The following is a 19,416-nucleotide window of genomic DNA, read 5'->3' as shown; positions in this document are numbered from 1 at the left end:
TCTCCTCCTCCTCTCTCCCTCTCCTCCTCCTGCTCCTCCTCTCTCCCTCTCCTCTTCCTCCTCTCTCCTCTCTCCCCCTCCTCTTACCTCATCCACTGATGATGTTCCCAAGATGGGTCATGAAACATCTGCAAGAAAACCACCAAGCTCAGAGAGCACCAAGGACCTCACAGCTCTCCATCTCCTCGTCCTCCTCCTCCTCTCTCCCTCTCCTCCTCCTCTCTCCCTTTCCTTCTCCTCCTCCTCCGCTTTCCCTCTCCTCCTTCTCTCTCCTCTCTCCCCCTCCTCCTCCTCTTCCTTCATGCACTGATGATGTTCCCAAGATGGGTCATGAAACATCTGCAAGAAAACCACCAAGCTCAGAGAGCACCAAGGACCTCACAGCTCTCCATCTCCTCATCCTTTCCTTCTCCTCCTCCTCCTCCTCTCTCCTTCTCCAACTCCTCCACCTTTTGCCTCCCCTTCTCCTCCTCCTCCTCTCTCTCTCCTCCTCCTCCTCCTCTCTCCCTCTCCTCCTCCTCCTCTCTCCATCTCCTCCTCCTCCTCTCTCTCCCTCTCCTCCTCCTCCCCTCCTCTCTCTCTCCTCTTCCTCCTCCTCTTCCTTCATGCACTGATGATGTTCCCAAGATGGGTCATGAAACATCTGCAAGAAAAACACCAAGCTCAGAGAGCACCAAGGACCTCAGAGCTCTCCATCTCCTCATCCTTTCCTTCTCCTCCTCCTCCTCCTCTCTCCTTCTCCAACTCCTCCACCTTTTGCCTCCCCTTCTCCTCCTCCTCCTCTCTCTCTCCTCCTCCTCCTCCTCTCTCCCTCTCCTCCTCCTCCTCTCTCCATCTCCTCCTCCTCCTCTCTCTCCCTCTCCTCCTCCTCCCCTCCTCTCTCTCTCCTCTTCCTCCTCCTCTTCCTTCATGCACTGATGATGTTCCCAAGATGGGTCATGAAACATCTGCAAGAAAAACACCAAGCTCAGAGAGCACCAAGGACCTCACAGCTCTCCATCTCCTCGTCCTCCTCCTCCTCTCTCCCTCTCCTCCTCCTCTCTCCCTTTCCTTCTCCTCCTCCTCCGCTTTCCCTCTCCTCCTTCTCTCTCCTCTCTCCCCCTCCTCCTCCTCTTCCTTCATGCACTGATGATGTTCCCAAGATGGGTCATGAAACATCTGCAAGAAAACCACCAAGCTCAGAGAGCACCAAGGACCTCACAGCTCTCCATCTCCTCATCCTTTCCTTCTCCTCCTCCTCCTCCTCTCTCCTTCTCCAACTCCTCCACCTTTTGCCTCCCCTTCTCCTCCTCCTCCTCTCTCTCTCCTCCTCCTCCTCCTCTCTCCCTCTCCTCCTCCTCCTCTCTCCCTCTCCTCCTCCCCTCCTCTCTCTCTCTCCTCTTCCTCCTCCTCTCTCTCTCTCCTCTTCCTCCTCCTCTTCCTTCATGCACTGATGATGTTCCCAAGATGGGTCATGAAACATCTGCAAGAAAAACACCAAGCTCAGAGAGCATCAAGGACCTCACAGCTCTCCTTCTCCTCTTCCTCTCTCCCTCTCCTCCTCCTCCTCCTCCTCCTCCTCTCTCCCTTTCCTTCTCCTCCTCCTCCGCTTTCCCTCTCCTCCTCCTCTCTCATCTCTCCCCCTCCTCCTCCTCTTCCTTCATGCACTGATGATGTTCCCAAGATGGGTCATGAAACATCTGCAAGAAAACCACCAAGCTCAGAGAGCACCAAGGACCTCACAGCTCTCCTTCTCCTCTTCCTCTCTCCCTCTCCTCCTCCTCCTCCTCCTCCTCTCTCCCTTTCCTTCTCCTCCTCCTCCGCTTTCCCTCTCCTCCTCCTCTCTCATCTCTCCCCCTCCTCCTCCTCTTCCTTCATGCACTGATGATGTTCCCAAGATGGGTCATGAAACATCTGCAAGAAAACCACCAAGCTCAGAGAGCACCAAGGACCTCACAGCTCTCCTTCTCCTCATCCTTTCCCCCCTCTTTGCTCCCTTCCTCTTTTTTCTCCCCCTTCTCTTCCTTCCCCTGCTTCTCCTCTCCCTCCTGATCCACTCTGCCAAGCCAACTCCCTTCCAGCACTGATGATGTTCCCTAGTTGGGTCACGAAACGCCTGCAAGAAAACCACAAGCTCAGAGAGTAACAAAGACCCTTCAGTCTTCCTTCTCCTGCTCTTTCTCTTTCTCCTTCTCTTCTTCCTCCTCCTCCTCCTCCTGGCCCTGATGATGTACCCTAGTCGGGTCACGAAACGTTTGCAAGAAAACGAAGCAGCTCAGCGTCACCAACGCCCCCACAGTTGAACCCTGAAATATTCTCCTCTCTCGCTTCTTCTTTTTCTCCTCTCCTTCCCTTCTTCCCCCACAACCCAGGAACAAGACAACCTGAACGACGCCGAGGAGCGCTGCGACCAGCTGATCAAGAACAAGATCCAGCTGGAGGCTAAGGTGAAAGAGATGACCGAGAGGATCGAAGATGAAGAGGAGATGAACGCCGAACTCACCGCCAAGAAGCGGAAGCTGGAAGATGAATGTTCGGAGCTGAAGAAAGATATAGATGACCTGGAGTTGACTTTGGCCAAGGTGGAGAAAGAGAAGCACGCCACGGAGAACAAGGTACGTCGAAAGCACAGGTGGCCCTCGACTTACGACCCCAAGGGCGCCCCAAATTTTCCGTCGCTGAGCCAGAGAGCGGTTGAGTTTTGCCCCATTTTACGAGGTTTCCTGCCGCAATTTTTTTGATGTAGGTCACAATCGGTCGTTAAATTGGTTACATGGTTGTTAAGTGAATCTGGCTTCCTTGGTCGCTCATTTCTGCCCTCCCCATCCCCCAGGAGCTCTCTTAAAGCCTCCATAAGGGTATGCACAGCCATTTTGGTGAAGGGGCAGGGCTTCAGGAAGCAAAAAAGGCTGTATTCGGTGTATAAGACTCACCCAGATTTTCAGCCTCTTTTTTGAGGAAAAAAAATGTGTCTTATACTCTGAAAAATACGGTAAGGAAAAAAGGCAACTCGGGAGTAAGGCTTGGAGATGATTGGCCCCTCTCATAAGACATAAATAGGAGCAAACGGATTTGAGCCTTTGCAGGAAGCAATTTGTTCATTCTGGTCGGTTCAAACTCTGAGATCCTCCGTTTGACTCTGTGTTACGTTTGGCCTTGCGAAACTAATTGGCAGTGGGGTCTCTGGCAGCGTTTCAAGGGAGATAAAAGACGGATGCTTATCAATATTACCCTGAAAGACTTTGGCAATTCGAGCAGACATCTGTCAGGCTCTTCACGGAGTGTTTATGAATCATTACGGGCTGTGAATAACCATAATTCACAGAAGTTTAAATAAAAGAGGGTTTGGGGGGCTAAGAGTGTGATGTATGCTTTCTCGGGAAGCCTAGGTCAGAACTCACGGCCACGATTTCACTTTTGGTCGTCCCCATCGTCACTTCGAACCGTCCCTAAAACGAACGGCTGAAAGCCAAAGATTCATGGTCCCTTTGGATGTGTTCTCTCTCTTTTTTTTTTTCAGGTGAAAAACCTGACAGAAGAAATGGCTGGTCTGGATGAGATCATCACCAAGCTGACCAAGGAGAAGAAATCCCTCCAGGAGGCTCACCAACAAGCCTTGGATGACTTCCAGGTTGAAGAAGACAAAGTCAACAGCCTGAGCAAAGCCAAGATGAAGTTGGAACAACAAGTGGACGATGTGAGTGGACCGAGGCCAGCGGGGTGGGTGTCCGTCCATCCGTCGGGGGTTCTCTCTCCTCCCGGACTGAGTTTTGATAACCAAAGGTGGCAGCAGTGGTGGGATCCAGCCGGTTAAACAACCGGATCGGTGATCGCATGTTTCGCTGCAGTTTTACCCTTCGCATGTTACTTTTTGGGGAGTAACACAGCTGGGGCGTGGCCATCCGCTCTGCTGCGCCAATCAGCTGAGACGATATAGGTAAGCAAAGCACAAGGGCGAGAGGGTGGGCCCAGCTGATCGTTGGAGGGAACTGGTTCGCTCCCCAGCTGATCATCGGAGCGAACCGGTTCGCACAAACCAATATGAACCGGCTGAATCCTACCCCTGGGAGTCAGCCTTGTAGACAGATTAGGACTCTTGTGGTCCTCGGCTGGGGTGGGATGTCCATCCGTCCTTACTTGGCCTCATCTAGAGAACATCTTCTAGAGGTTTGGGATAGGCGTGGCTTCTTCGTTTTAGGCGCCAGTGAGTTAGAGAGAGGAAGTAAAATCTACTGGATGTTTTGATTTTGGTTCGTGCTGGTTGATGATGAATGCTAGGGGTATTAAATATGGAGTATCCAGAGAGAGTTGGAGGGTGACGGTGGCATGGTTTGTGGCATAGCCCACCATCCATACTTATAATTTAAAGGGGCATTTGGTGGCATTCAGTTTTGTATTCAAAATCTTCTCTTTTTTTCTTCCTTCCTCTCTTTCCCTTCTTTCCTTCCTTCCTCTTTCCTTTCTTTCCCTCCTTCATCTTTCCTTTCTTTTTTTCCTTTCCCTTTTTCTATTCTTTTTCCAACTTCTGTCATTCCTCCCTCCCTTTTTTCTTCCTTGCTTCTCTCCCGTCCTTCTTTTCTTCCTTCCTTCCTCTCTTACCCTTCTTTACTTTTCTTCCTTTCCTTCCTTGCTCTCTCACTTCTTTCCTTCCTTCCTTTATTCCTTCCCTCCTTTCTTCTTTATCTCCTCCCTTCTTCCACCTCCTTCCATCCTTCTTTATCTCCCTCATTTCTTCCTTCCTTTCTCCCTCCCTCCTTCCCTTCTTCCTTCCCTATTTCTTTCTTTCCTTCCTTCCCTCCCACCTTTCTTCCTTCCCTTCTTTGCTTCTTTCCTCCTTTCCCCCTCCCTCCTTTCTTTCTCACCTTCCTTCCCTCCTTCCTTTCTTTCTTCCCTTCTTTCCTCCTTTCCCCCTCCCTCCCTTCCTTTTTCTTTCTTTCTTTCTTTGCTTTCCTTCCTTCCTTACCTCACTCCCTCCTTTCTTTGCTTCTTCCCTCCCTCCTTCCTTCTCTTTCTTTCTTTCCATCCCTCCTTCCTTCCTTTCTTCCTTCTTTGCTTCTTCCTTCCTCTCTCCCCCTCCTCTCTTCTCCCCTCTTCCCTTCAACAGTTGGAAGGTTCTCTGGAACAAGAGAGGAAGATCCGGATGGATCTTGAACGGTCGAAAAGGAAACTTGAAGGAGACCTGAAGTTGGCACAAGAGAACATCATGGACTTGGAGAATGACAAACAGCAGATGGAAGAGAAAATTAAAAAGTATGGGAAGCGCCAGCCCTCTGCCTTTGGCTTCTCCAGTCAGGGGTCTCCAGGGGTCTATGACACAAAATTTGCTAAGCGCAAGAGTTTTCATATTTGTCTCCAAAATATGGATGAAAGCAGTGGTGGGATTCAAATAATTTAACAACCGGTTCTCTGTCCTAATGATCTGCTGGGTGGGCGTGGCCAGGTGGTGACAGGCAGCACTTGGCCTGCTACACTCCCCTGGGAGCAAAAACAGACCACCACCACCCCGTTCCCCGTTTTGGGCCTAGTACACCTCCCTGCAGCCTCCTGGGAGCAAAAATGGGCCACGGGGGGAGTGCCACTCTGCCCCCCTGTGCCTATTTTGGGCCTAGTAGGCCTCCCTGCACTTACCTGGGAGCCAAAACAGAGTACGTGGGGACTCCTGGAAGGAGCAGGAAGGGGCAGGGCCAGCCAGCAATTTAAGAACCGGTTCGTTCGCACCAGCCCAAACCATCTGAATCCCACCAATGAACGAAAATAAAACTGGTCTCATCCCTCCACCAGCATTTTTGCATTCTGTCATTCACAACTGGTTGGGAAGGAATTAGCTTCCTTCTCCAACCTGGAGAGTGATTCATTGTTCCTGGAATCCAGAAATCCCAGTGTATAGGGCACTGTAACCCGTTTTAAGGGGGGGGGGATACAGAATACAGGTAGTCCTTGACTTATGACCCTTTTTTCAATGTAACTTAGTAACTTTGAATGGTCATTAAGCGAACAGTGGCAAGTCGAGGACAATCTGTATTTTATGGACCAGGTTTTTAACTTCCCAGAATTCTCTTTGGCAGGAAAGAGTTTGATATCCACCAGCAGAACAGCAAGATTGAAGACGAGCAAGCTCTGGCTTCCCAGCTGCAGAAGAAACTCAAAGAACTCCAGGTAGAAAAACCTTCCTTGATGCTCAGGTCAGGTTAAGGGAGAAATCCTCAAAATTCCGGACCGTCCGCCTGTTTTGGGCCCTTTCTAACTCACAGGTAGTGAAGCTTATTTATTTATTTAGAATTTTGTATTGCCACCTATTTGCGCGTGGCGACTCGAGGCGGCTTACAGGAATACAAAAACACCAAATCATCCTCTTTTAATGAGCCCAGAATCCCTTGCGGGGTGGAATCTGGACAACTGAATGGAGCTGAGTGATTTACTGGCCGGATGCCTTTCATGTCGCCAGTGCAGAGTTTTGTTTTCATCACAATGTAGTCTCAATATAAAAATGTCATCTATCAAAAATAAAACTAATAAAAGAGCGTAATCAAAGAATAAATTAATATAATAACCCCTCCACCCCAGTGATAGTGCATCATAATGGGCTCCATCCTGCTCTGTGTTCCCCAGGCCTTCAGAACCTTCCTGAAGGGTGTCAGAGTGGGGGCCATTTTAATTTCTGGGGGAATGACTGTGAGTAGGGATTTTCGGTTCAGGAAAGACCAATAACTGGCACACAACCACAGGTTCGGCCCAGTTCGGCTGACTAGGTAGTAACTCAGCCTGCCATGCCCCAAAACTGGTTCTATTGTTTGGCAGAAGCATTTTTTACTACTGCACATGCACACCAGGGGTGGGTCCCTGCCAGTTCTAACCTCTTCTATAGAAGAGGTTCCACAAACCGGTTTAGAACCGGTTCCAACTCCCTCCTCCCGCCCGGCCGCACACTATCAAGATGAAGAGCAAGAGAAGGAAATCTGGGAGTTGAAGTCCACAAGTCTTAAAGCTGTCAAGTTTGAACACCCTAGTGGTTTGTTTTTTTCCTAAATGGTTAGGGTGCAAGGGTCTTGTAACTTGACAGCTTTAAGATTTGTGGACTTGTGGACTTCAACTCCCAGAATTCCCCCTCCAGTTCATGTTGGCTCAGGAACTCTGGCATTGAAGCACACAAGTCTTAAAGCTGTCAAGTTACAAAACCCTCGCACCCCTAACCCTTTAGAAAAAAAACCCTCAGGGGTGGTCAAACTTGGCAGCTTTAAGACTTGTGGACTTCAACTCCCAGAATTCCTCCTTCAGTTCATGTTGGCTCAGGAACTCTGGCATTGAAGTGTGCAAGTCTTAAAGCTGTCAAGTTACAAGACCCTTGCACCCCTAACCCTTTAGGAAAAGAACCCCCAGGGGTGTTCAAACTTGGCAGCTTTAAGACTTGTGGACTTCAACTCCCAGAATTCCTCCTTCAGTTCATGTTGGCTCAGGAACTCTGGCATTGAAGTGTGCAAGTCTTAAAGCTGTCAAGTTACAAGACCCTTGCACCCCTAACCCTTTAGGAAAAGAACCCCCAGGGGTGTTCAAACTTGACAGCTTTAAGACTTGTGGACTTCAACTCCCAGAATTCCTCCTTCAGTTCATGTTGGCTCAGGAACTCTGGCATTGAAGTGTGCAAGTCTTAAAGCTGTCAAGTTACAAGACCCTTGCACCCCTAACCCTTTAGGAAAAGAACCCCCAGGGGTGTTCAAACTTGGCAGCTTTAAGACTTGTGGACTTCAACTCCCAGAATTCCTCCTTCAGTTCATGTTGGCTCAGGAACTCTGGCATTGAAGTGTGCAAGTCTTAAAGCTGTCAAGTTACAAGACCCTTGCACCCCTAACCCTTTAGGAAAAGAACCCCCAGGGGTGTTCAAACTTGACAGCTTTAAGACTTGTGGACTTCAACTCCCAGAATTCCTCCTTCAGTTCATGTTGGCTCAGGAACTCTGGCAATTGAAGCACACAAGTCTTAAAGCTGTCAAGTTAGAAGATCCTCGCACCCCTAACCCTTTAGGAAAAGAACCCCCAGGGGTGTTCAAACTTGACAGCTTTAAGACTTGTGGACTTCAACTCCCAGAATTCCTCCTTCAGTCATGTTGGCTCGGGAACCCTGGGATTGAAGTATGCAAGTCTTAAAGCTGTCAGGTTACAAGACCCTTGCACCCCTAACCCTTTAGAAAAAAAAACCCAGGGGTGTTCAAACTTGACAGCTTTAAGACTTGTGGACTTCAACTCCCAGAATTCTTCCTCTCGCTCTTCATCTTGATGATGTGCGGATGGGCGAGGGGAGGGAGCTGGAACCAGTTCTAAACGGCACTATAGATCTGTGGAACCTCTTCTATAGAAGAGGTGAGAACTGGCAGGAACCCACCCCTGTCTCACATGCAATCAGTGGTGGGTTGCAGGCAGTACTCCCCGGTACAGGCATACCGGAGTCTGCCCGGAGCACTGGATACCGTTCCGGTACGATGCTCTGGAGGACTCACTCACCTGCTCAAGCTCCTTACCAGTCTTTTAAGTCTTTGGCACTTCCACACACACGCACTGTATGTACAGCGCCTGCGTGACGCTCCACTGAGCAGCTGGAGCATCGCAGAGGCGCTAAGATGCATGAGCACGCTGCACGTGTCCATGTGAATGCCGCCCAACCCGTTTCAACCGTACCAGTTGGAACGGGATCCGGAACCCATCATTGCGTGCTGCGGACTGGTATTGGTCCACAGCTCAGAGGGCGGGAGGCGTGGAGATCCCTGCTCCAGAAGGTTGAAAGATTTAGTGATTCATCTTTTTCCCACCGATCAGGCACGAATTGAGGAGCTGGAAGAGGAGATGGAGGCGGAGCGCGCGGCCCGCGCCAAGGTGGAGAAACAGCGCTCGGACCTTTCGCGAGAACTGGAGGAGATCAGCGAGCGTCTGGAGGAGGCCGGAGGGGCCAACTCGGTGCAGATCGAGCTGAACAAGAAGCGGGAGGCCGAGTTCCAGAAGATGCGGCGCGACCTGGAAGAGGCCACGCTGCAGCACGAGGCCACGGCGGCCACCCTGCGCAAGAAACACGCGGATTCCGTGGCCGAGCTGGGCGAGCAGATCGACAACCTGCAGCGGGTGAAGCAGAAGCTGGAGAAAGAGAAGAGCGAGCTGAAGCTCGAGCTGGACGACGTGGCCTCCAACATGGAGCAGATTCTGAAGGCCAAGGTCAGTGGAGGGGAGGGTCCCAAAACCAGTCGAGCAGGCCGTGGATAAAACAAACTCCTTTTTAGTAGATTGGTGCTACAGGGTCAATCAGTGATGACTAATCTTTTTCCCATCATGTGCCAAAAGTGGGGGGAGCAGAAGGAGTGCGCGAGTTCCCTTCACCCTTCCCAGAGGCTTTCTAAGAGCCTGGGGAGGGTGAAAATGGCATCCCCGCCACCCTCCGGAGGGCAAAAAACGACCCTATGGGCAACCCCGAAGTTTGGGAACGGATCGCCAGGTTGCCCATAGGGTCGTTTTTTCACCCTACGGAGGGAGAAAAATGGCTCGACGCGTACACCGGAAGTCTGTTCCCGAAAATGGCCAAAAATGAAGGCCAAAGTCAGCTTGCGTGCCCTAATAAATGGCTCCATGTGCCACCATCACGGAGGTAGACACTTGGGGTCCCTGGTGCTCTCTGAGCTGGGTTGTTTTCCTGCAAATATTTCATGACCCAACTAGGGAATATTATCAGTGCGAGTGTTTACTGGCCGGATGCTCTACTTGTTGCCAATGCGGAGTTATATTCAAGCAGATACTGTATATATATTCTCAATATGCCCAGAGAGAGAAGTATCTGCCTCTACCTAGGATCGAACTCACAGCCTCCTGATCGTGAGGCGAGAGCTCCACCTCTAGGCCACTGCCCCACTCTAGTTGGGTCATGAAATGTTGGCAAACAAACAACACAGCTCAGAAAACCTCAAGAACTGTTGTCCTTCTCCTCCCCCTCTCCAAAGCCCCCACTCAATAGCAATAGCAATAGCAATAGTTAGACTTATATACCACTTCATAGGGCTTTCAGCCCTCTCTAAGCGGTTTACAGAGTCAGCATATTGCCCCCAACAACAATCCGGGTCCTCATTTTACCCACCTCGGAAGGATGGAAGGCTGAGTCAACCTTGAGCCTGGTGGGATTTGAACAGCCGAACTGCTGAACTGCAGTCAGCTGAAGTAGCCTGCAATGCTGCATTTAACCACTGCGCCACCTTGGCTCTTATCTAGCACTGATGATGTTACCTAATTGGGTCATGAAATCACCATCATCCTCTTTTAACATAATCCTTTGCGGGATGGAGTCTGGACAACTGAATGGAGTGGAGCTTTTACTGGCCGGATGCTGTACTTGTTGCCAATGCTGAGTTATATTCAACAGATATATTCTCAACGTGCCCAGAGAGAGAAATTTCTGCCCCTACTTAGGATTGAACTGACAGCCTCCTGATTGTGAGGGGAGAGCTCCACCTCCCCACTCTAGTTGGGTCATGAAATGTTGGCAAGAAAACAACCAAGGACCCCACAATTATCCTCCTCCTCTTCCTCCGCCTCTTTCTCCGCCTCCGCCTCCTCTCCAAAAACCCCACTCCTTTCTAGCACTGATGATGTTACCTAGTTGGGTCATGAAATCACCTTCATCCTCTTTTAACGACCCCAGAATCCTTTGCGGGGTGGAGGATCCCACAATTGTCCTCCTCCTCTTCCTCCTCCTCCTCCTCCTCCTCCTCCTCCTCCTCCTCCTCCTCCTCCTCCTCCTCCTCCTCCTCTCCACAAACCCCATTCCCTTCTAGCACTGATGATGTTACCTAGTTGGGTCATGAAATCACCTTCATCCTCTTTTAACAACCCCAGAATCCTTTGCGGGGTGGAGGATCCCACAATTGTCCTCCTCCTCTTCCTCCTCCTCCTCCTCCTCCTCCTCCTCCTCCTCCTCCTCCTCCTCCTCCTCCTCTCCACAAACCCCATTCCCTTCTAGCACTGATGATGTTACCTAGTTGGGTCATGAAATCACCTTCATCCTCTTTTAACGACCCCAGAATCCTTTGCGGGGTGGAGGATCCCACAATTGTCCTCCTCCTCTTCCTCCTCCTCCTCCTCCTCCTCCTCCTCCTCTCCACAAACCCCATTCCCTTCTAGCACTGATGATGTTACCTAGTTGGGTCATGAAATCACCATCATTCTCTTTTAACGACTTTCCATGCCTAGGTCCTTTCAAGTGATGTTAACCCCAATGTGGTTTCGTTGGAGAACATGCTCCAGCTTCCGCCAGGCTTACTTCAGGTTTAATTCTTCTGTTTTCTTGGCAGGCAAATTTGGAGAAAATGTGCCGGACCATCGAGGACCAGTCGACGGATCACCGCGCCAAGTTTGAGGAGACACAGAGGACCCTCAACGACACAAACACCCAGCGAGCGAAACTGCTCACCGAAAATGGTACCGGCTACCATTTTTCTCCCTCTTGTTTCTTACGGCGATTCTCCTTCATCCAGAAGGAACAACTTTCTTTGTTTTCTCTTGAAGACGTTTCGCTTCTCCTCCAGGAAGCTCCTTCAGCTCTGACTCAAAGGTGGAGGATGGAAGGATTTATACTCCTTTGCAGTCATTAGGTCATTAGTACTCTCTCTGAGAGTCGTTGGGGCCGCTTGGAGGTTTTGTCAGGGTTCTGACAGCTGCCCTAATTAAATCATGAGCCTCGAGCCAAGTTTCAAAAGAAATCCAGTTATTTATTAAGCACTTCATGTCGGCACGTTCCAAGGGAAGCCAACTCTGACCTCACGTAATTTACAGCCCAGACTTGACCCTGTTTGCCCCCTGCCCCCAGGGTGTCATCGGTCACATTTGCCAACAATTTCACAGGTTGTAGAGATCACTCCACTACGGCCGCTGTGGGTAACCCTGGGAGACAGCCTTGAGAGAGAGAGATGTCTGGAATGTGCTTTTGTTTTTGGCTGCCGTGCTGCTTTGCCGTTTTCCCATCCCTCTTGCCTATGGCAACTTGAGAGCAGGCTAGGGATGGTTTGTGAGTTGACAGGTTTATCTGTGCCTCCCAAGTCCCCTGAGTAGTGCAAATGGGTGCGGAGTCTTCTTGGAACTGCTGAAAGGACTGTGTCGTCAAAATATACAATCCATTTGCACTACTCAGGAGACCCTGAGGGCACAGATAAAGCTCCAAGTGCCTTAATGACTCTCAGAGAGAGTACTAACGACCAGAGGACTGCAAGGAATATAAATCCTTCCCTTCTCCACTATTCCCGGACTCCACTAGTCAGCACTGAAGATGCTTCCTTGATGAGAAGCAAAAAGCCTTCAAGGAAAAACAATGAAAGCTTGTTTTTTTATACCTCTTGATGAGATCCACCCAGAAGAAGCTTCTATCCCATGTAGCTTCTGAAACTCTCCTTTCCTCCTTTCCCACCCTCAGGGGAACTCGCCCGACAGCTTGAAGAGAAAGAGGCCCTCGTTTCCCAGCTGACTCGCGGGAAACAATCCTACACACAACAGATGGAGGACCTCAAAAGACAACTGGAAGAGGAGACCAAGGTGAAGAATGTTAAAAATATTCATGACCTGGAGAGACATGGGAAGAAGGTCAGCCAATGAATAGGCATAGCAACTAAGTCAGCCAAAACAGATCTGACTCTGTGCAGAGAATTGAAACAGAAACTGAAGCAGTCTGCTGCTCTGTGAAGTAAACTTAAGCTGTCTGTCTGGGCTTGTCTGCTGGAATGAAGCTAATGGCTTGTGTTTGCCAGTAACTCTCCTGGCTTGTGTTTACTTGGAAGAGCCATCTGTTGGTATTGTACATTTATTTGTCTATTCTTATGTAGATAAAGACGATAACGAATCCCATTGCATCAGTTATTCTGGATTTCAGTTTAGGCAACAATCTCTGACAAAGAAACATCACTTGATGGGTCTGGGTTTTTGAGATGAAGGTAGGAGGTGTGATGGACACCCTCCAAATTAACGTGTGTTCCTCATCAACGTAGGCCAAAAACGCTCTCGCGCACGCCCTTCAGTCCTCCCGCCATGACTGCGACCTTCTGAGGGAACAGTACGAAGAGGAGATGGAAGCCAAAGCTGAGCTCCAGCGTGTCCTCTCCAAGGCCAACTCGGAGGTGGCCCAGTGGAGAACCAAGTATGAAACGGACGCCATCCAGAGGACGGAGGAGCTGGAGGAGGCCAAGTAAGTGAGGGAGATGACTTCCAGAGGTCACATCCTGAAGTTCAGGATGGACCAGGTAGATGGCGACTGTGGCTCATCAGCAGGTAGGACTTTGGACGGGTGTGTGTGTGTGTGTGTTCAACAATGGTTAAACCTACCGTATTTTTCGGCATATAAGAGGCACCTTTTTCCCCTTAAAAAAGAGGGTGAAAATCTGGATGCGTCTTATACACTGAATATAGCGTTTTTTGCCTCCTGAAACCGCCCCCTTCACCAAAATGGCCGTGCATAGCCTTTAGGAGGCTTCCAGAGTGCTCCTGGGGGCTGGGGAGGACAGAAATGAGCAAAAAACGGGCCTTTTTTATCAATTCCCCCCCCCCCAGCCCTTAAGAGCACTTCATAAGCCTCCTAAAGGCTGTGCATGCCTCTCTTTTTTTGACAAAACGGGTCCATTTTTGCGAAAAACAGGCTGCTTTTTCCTCGTTTTTGCCCTACCCCTCAGGAGCACTCGACAAGCCCCATAAATGCTATTCATGCCCTTTTTTGTGGGGGGGAAGGACCATTTTTAGAGCCAAGGTGGCGCAGTGGTTAAATGCAGCACTGCAGGCTACTGCTAGATCAGCAGGTCAGCGGTTCAAATCTCACCGGCTCAGGGTTGACTCAGCCTTCCATCCTTCCGAGGTGGGTAAAATGAGGACCCAGATTGTTGGGGGCAATATGCTGACTCTCTGTAAACCGCTTAGAGAGGCCTGAAGGCCTATGAAGCGGTATATAAGTCTACTGCTATTGCTATTGCTATTTTTGGAAGGTCTGCAAAGTGCAAAACCTTTATTTTTTTTTAATTTGCCTCTTCAAAATTTCGGCGCGTCTTATACTCTGAAAACTACGGTAATTTTTTGCCACCGGTTCTGTGGGCTTGGCTTGGAGGGAGGGGTCATGTGACTGGGTGGGCGTGGCCAAGCTGAGGTGGCCAAGCTGAGGTGGCGCAGTGGTTAGGGTGCAGTACTGCAGGCCACTTCAACTGACTGTTATCTGCAGTTCAGCGGTTCTAATCTCACCGGCTCAAGGTTGACTCAGCCTTCCATCCTTCCGAGGTGGGTAAAATGAGGACCCGGATTGTTGTTGGGGGCGATATGCTGACTGTAAACCGCTTAGAGAGGGCTGAAAGCCCTATGAAGCGGTATATAAGTCTAACTGCTATTGCTATTGCTATTTTTTCACTTCTTAACGCATTTCTTTCCTACCTTTTCGCCCGAACCAGCAGGGGAAAAAAATGCTTTAAAAAGCAGGAAAAAACTTCCGACGATCGCGCGACTCACAGCTAACCTGCGTGATTCTCGGAAGCTTTCTTTTTTTTAAAACTCCCGGTTTGCAGAACCAATGACAATTGTCCCTATTGGTTCGGCCGAACAGGGAGGATTTCACCCCTGGGGGTTCATGCGTGAAGATACCATCCCTTTGAGTAGGTCAACCACAGCCCTCATCTTACGACTCGACTTGCTAATTGAGATGGTTGTTAAGTGAGGTGCTCAGTGTTGTGGCCCCTTTTTTGCTGTCGTTTGCGGGTCAATTATGTCGTTAAGCAAAGCCAGCTTCCCCCGTTGACTTTGCTTCTGTCCCGAAGTCAGCTGGGAAGGTCACAAAGGGTGATCACTTAAACTCAGGACAGTACGACAGTACAGTTGCCGAGCGCCCGAATTTTGAGCCCTGGAACTCGGGGAATCTGATTGTTATAAGTGTGAGGACCAGTTGTCAGTCTTTTTTTTTCAACCGAGTCATCATTTGGAATGGTCATTAACTGAACGGTTGTAAGTTAAGGACTCAGGTAAAGGAAAAGTTCCCCTCGCACATATGTGCTAGTCGCTCCCGACTCTAGGGGGCGGTGCTCATCTCCGTTTCAAAGCCGAAGAGCCAGCGCTGTCCGAAGACGTCTCTGTGGTCATGCGGCCGGCATGACTCAACGCCGAAGGCGCACGGAACGTTGTAACCTTCCCACCAAAGGTGGTTCCTATTTTTCTACTTGCATTTTGTACGTGCTTTCGAACGGCTAGGTTGGCAGAAGCTGGGACAAATAGCGGGAGCTCACTCCATTCACTAGGGATTCAAACCGCCGAACTGCCAACCTTTCTGATCGACACGCTCAGTGTCTTAGTCACCGCGTCCCTACGTCAAGGACTACCAATAGCCAAAATTAATTTTGGAAGGGCTTATAGATGGCAATATTTTCTACCTGGACGATGGTGTATGTTGATGACATCTCAAGGATGAGATCGAGCTTCTGAGGAAGGACATTTGAGCCCTGAAACCTTCGCTTGGGACCTCTTCGGAGCGTCTGACCTCCATATCTTTTGTCCCTCATAAACATGGACTCCATATTTACGTTTCTCCTCCCTCCTCCCTTCCTATGTCTTCTCCACCCCTCCCCTCAAGACCCTGGGCATCTCTTTTCACCGTTGCTTCCTCTAATGAAGAAGCTTTTGGCTCGGGTTATATTTGAACTCAGCAGTGTATAAGACGAGCAAAAAGCTTGTTGGTTGGAGGATATTTCCCCACTTTAAAACGCCAAGGTATGTGGGTAGGGATGGTTTTGCTGGGGAATGTCCTAGTTTCAAAGGCCAGAAGCTGATCTGTGGCCTACAGAGTCAATACACGCAAAGGTTGACTATGTATCCTCCAGACGCCAAATTTTGACCCCATCCTTGTGGTTGCCACCTTATTTACAAATCTATCGCAGAGCACGAGATGATCAGTTGGAAACTGGCTGGCCACTCGTGGTGTTCTTCCCATAGAGAAGGTCCGCTTTCCCCATCAGCTGTGGGAAGGAGAAGGCTCTTCCAGGGGTAACCTTCTCTCGGTTGTCCTCCTGCTCCAGGAAGAAGCTGGCCCAGCGGCTGCAGGAGGCTGAGGAAGCTGTGGAGGCGGTGAACGCCAAGTGTTCCTCGCTGGAGAAGACCAAGCACCGCCTGCAGAACGAGATTGAAGATCTGATGGTGGACGCGGAACGCTCGAACGCCGCCGCAGCTGCCCTGGACAAGAAGCAAAGGAACTTTGACAAGGTGAGGTTCATGGAGACCATCCCTCCCGGGTCCCAGAGGAGATGCTGCTCCAGTTCAGCTGAAGTCATTCCCCTGCCTCCTGGCCTGGGACTCATTACCGTATTTTTCGGACTATAAGACGCACCAAAATTTTGAAGAGGCAAATTTTTTAAAAAGTTTTTTTCACTCTGCAGACCTCCCCAAAACGGCCCGTTTTTCGCAAAAACGGGCTCATTTTTTTGTCAAGAAAAGAACATGCATAGCATTTAAGAGGCTTATAGAGTGCTCCTGCGGGCTGGGGGGGGGCAAAAATGAGCAAAAGATGGCCCATTTTTCACTCATTTGTTGCCCTCCCCAGCCCCAGCAGCACTCTGGAAGCCTCCTAAAGGCTATAAGAGCCAAGGTGGCGCAGTGGTTAAAATGCAGCACTGCAGGCTACTGCTAGATCGGCAGGTCAGCGGTTCAAATCTCACCGGCTCAGGGTTGACTCAGCCTTCCATCCTTCCGAGGTGGGTAAAATGAGGACCCAGATTGTTGGGGGCAATATGCTGACTCTCTGTAAACCGCTTAGAGAGGCCTGAAAGGCCTATGAAGCGGTATATAAGTCTACTGCTATTGCTATTGCTATTTTTGTGAAGTGGATGGGGTTTCGGGAGGCCAAAAATGCTGTATTCAGTGTATAAGATGCACTCAGATTTTCACCTTCTTTTTGGGGTGCGTCTTATACTCTAAAAAATACGGTAGTTCCTTCTGGCTTCCCCAGTGATTTTGGTTGTGGGAAGCCACCAGGAAATTGCCTTGTCTAGTGTCTGTGGGATTTAGTTAACAATGACAACCAGGGATTGCTGAGGCTAAGCAATGCAGTCACACTTTAGACTACATCGTTTAGCCACAGAAATTATTGTCGTATGTTGAGGACTACCTGTATTGGGGGGAGGAGAGGGAAAAGAGAAAGTGGAGGAGGAAGAGAACAAGGAAGAGAAGGAGAAGAGGAGAAAGAAAGGGAAGTGGAAGTGGAGGAGGATGGAAGGAGAAGGAGGAAGAGGCAGAAGACGATGAGGAGGGAGAGAGAAAGAGGAGGGGAAGGGGAGGAGGGAAAGAAAGGAGAAGGAGGATGAAAGGAGAGGGGAAGGAGAATAGGAGAAAGGAGGGGAAGTGGAAGGGGAGGAGGATGGAAGGAGAAGGGGAAGGGAAGGAGGAAGGGGAGGGGGAGGGGGAAGAGAAGGGGCGAGGAAGGGGAAAGGGAGGAGAGAAAGAAAGGGAGAAGGAGAAGGAGGATGAAAGGAGAGGGGAAGGAGAGGGGAAGGAGGAGAAGAGGAGAAAGGGGGGAGAAGGAGGGGAGGGAAAGAGGAGGGAAAGAAGAGGAGGATGGAAGGAGAATGAAGAGAAGAAGGAAAAGAGGAGGGGAAGTGGAAGGGGAGGATAATGGAAGGGGAGGAGAAGGGAGGGGAGGAGAAAGAGAAAGAAGGAGGATGAAAGGAGAGGGGAAGGAGGAGAAGAGGAGAAAGGGGGAAGAAGGAGGGGAGGGAAAGAGGAGGGAAAGAGGAGGATGATGGAAGGAGAATGAAGAGAAGAAGGAAAAGAGGAGGGGAAGTGGAAGGGGAGGATAATGGAGGGGAGGAGAAAGGGAAAGAAGAGAAGGAAAAGAGGGATAAGAGGAGGGGAAGTGGAAGGGGAGAAGGAAAAGACGAGAGAAAGGAGAAGTGGAAGGGGAGGAGGGAAAGAAAAGGGGAAAGAAAGGGAAAATGAGAAGGAAGATGAAAGGAGAGGGGAGGAGGAGGGGAGGGAAAGGGAAGAGGAGGAGGATGGAAGGAGAAGGGGATGGAGAAGGAGAGGAGGAGAAAGAGGAGAAAGGGGAAAGGAGGAGGGGAGAGAAAGAAGGAGGAGAAGAGGAGGATGAAAGGAGAAGGAAGAGAAGAAGGAAAAGAGAAGAGGAAGTGGAAGGGGAGGAGAAGGGGTGAGGGGAGAAGAATGGGAAAGGAGGAGAAGGATAAGAGAAATAAGAAGAAGGGAAGGAGATGAGGGAAAGAAAGGGGGAAAGAAAGGGAAAAGGGGAAGGAAGATGAAAGGAGAAGGGAGGAGAAGGAGAAGAGGAGAAAGGGGAAGGAGGAGTGGAGGGAAAGAGAAGGGGAAGAAGAGGAGGATGAAAGGAGAAGGAAGAGGAGGGGAAGGAAAAGTGGAGGGGAAGTGGCAGGGGAGAGGAGGGGAAAGGAGGAGAAGGAAAAGAGGGATGAGAGGAGGGGAAGGGGGGAAGGGAAAGAGAAGGGGGAAGAAGAGGAAGATGAAAGAGAGAAGGGGAGAATGAGGAAGAAGAGGAGATAGAGGAGGAGACGGAGAAAAAAAGGGAAAAAACGAGACCAAAGGGGGAGGAGCTGACTCTTTGTCCTCCCTCCCCTCCTGCCCCTTCAGATCCTCTCCGAATGGAAGCAGAAGAACGAAGAATCTCAGGCAGAGCTGGAGGCATCTCAGAAAGAGTCCCGTTCCCTCAGCACGGAGCTCTTCAAGCTGAAGAACGCCTACGAGGAGTCCCTGGAACTCCTGGAGACCTTAAGAAGAGAGAACAAGAACTTGCAAGGTGGGTTGAACTGAAGGGGAGGGGGAGAGGGCAAGAGGGGACTCCTCAAAGCCTCCTTGCTTGGCGGCGCCAGAGGTTGAGGGGAATCCTTTCCATGTCCTCCTCCTCCTCTTCCTCCCTCGCCCCAAGAGCGTGGCCTGAATCTCTTTCTTTTCCTCCTCTACCCACAGAGGAGATTTCGGATCTCACCGAACAGCTGAGCCAAGGGGCCAAAAGCATGCACGAGCTTGAAAAAGTGAGGAAGCAGCTGGAATCTGAGAAAGTAGACTTACAGGCGGCTCTGGAAGAGGCAGAGGTATCCTGTTTACCTTCCCTAAAACTCCCACGGTTTCCCCCCTATCTTATGTCTCACTACCAAAGCCATTAAAAGCATCTGAAGCAGTCGTTGGAGTCCCCTTCCCAGCTGGGAAGAGAAATAGACAAGCAGATTTACTCACTGGTTTCATCTGTCCTCAACGGGAGGCCATATTCTGGAACAAGAAGCATTTAACGAAAGGCACAAAAGAGCTAGACAGAACAGAACAGAATCTGGAAGAGGGGGTATTTAATGAAAGGCACAAAAGGGCTAAACAGAACAGAACCTGGAACAGGAGGCATTTAATTGAAAGACACAGAAGAACTAAGAACAGAATCTGGAGCAGGAAGCACTTA

General features: G+C 50.1%; 1 protein-coding gene across 1 annotated transcript in view; it reads left to right on the top strand.

Moving 5' to 3' along the window:
• The window catches only part of LOC116522038 (myosin-6-like), a 69,840-nt gene extending 50,708 nt beyond the window's left edge, over positions 1 to 19,132 (top strand). The window contains exons 22-32 of the mRNA XM_032236623.1: positions 2,352 to 2,594; positions 3,500 to 3,676; positions 5,084 to 5,229; positions 6,045 to 6,135; positions 8,787 to 9,176; positions 11,297 to 11,423; positions 12,412 to 12,530; positions 12,980 to 13,176; positions 16,028 to 16,211; positions 18,600 to 18,765; positions 18,936 to 19,132. Coding sequence (XP_032092514.1) covers positions 2,352 to 2,594; positions 3,500 to 3,676; positions 5,084 to 5,229; positions 6,045 to 6,135; positions 8,787 to 9,176; positions 11,297 to 11,423; positions 12,412 to 12,530; positions 12,980 to 13,176; positions 16,028 to 16,211; positions 18,600 to 18,765; positions 18,936 to 19,132 — 2,037 coding nt within the window. The remainder of the gene's footprint in view (positions 1 to 2,351; positions 2,595 to 3,499; positions 3,677 to 5,083; positions 5,230 to 6,044; positions 6,136 to 8,786; positions 9,177 to 11,296; positions 11,424 to 12,411; positions 12,531 to 12,979; positions 13,177 to 16,027; positions 16,212 to 18,599; positions 18,766 to 18,935) is intronic.
• The last annotated feature ends 284 nt before the right edge of the window (positions 19,133 to 19,416 follow it).

The sequence above is a fragment of the Thamnophis elegans genome, chromosome Z, assembly GCF_009769535.1.
Source record: "Thamnophis elegans isolate rThaEle1 chromosome Z, rThaEle1.pri, whole genome shotgun sequence".
NCBI lineage: Eukaryota > Metazoa > Chordata > Lepidosauria > Squamata > Colubridae > Thamnophis > Thamnophis elegans.
This window is presented reverse-complemented; position numbering and strand designations above follow the sequence as displayed.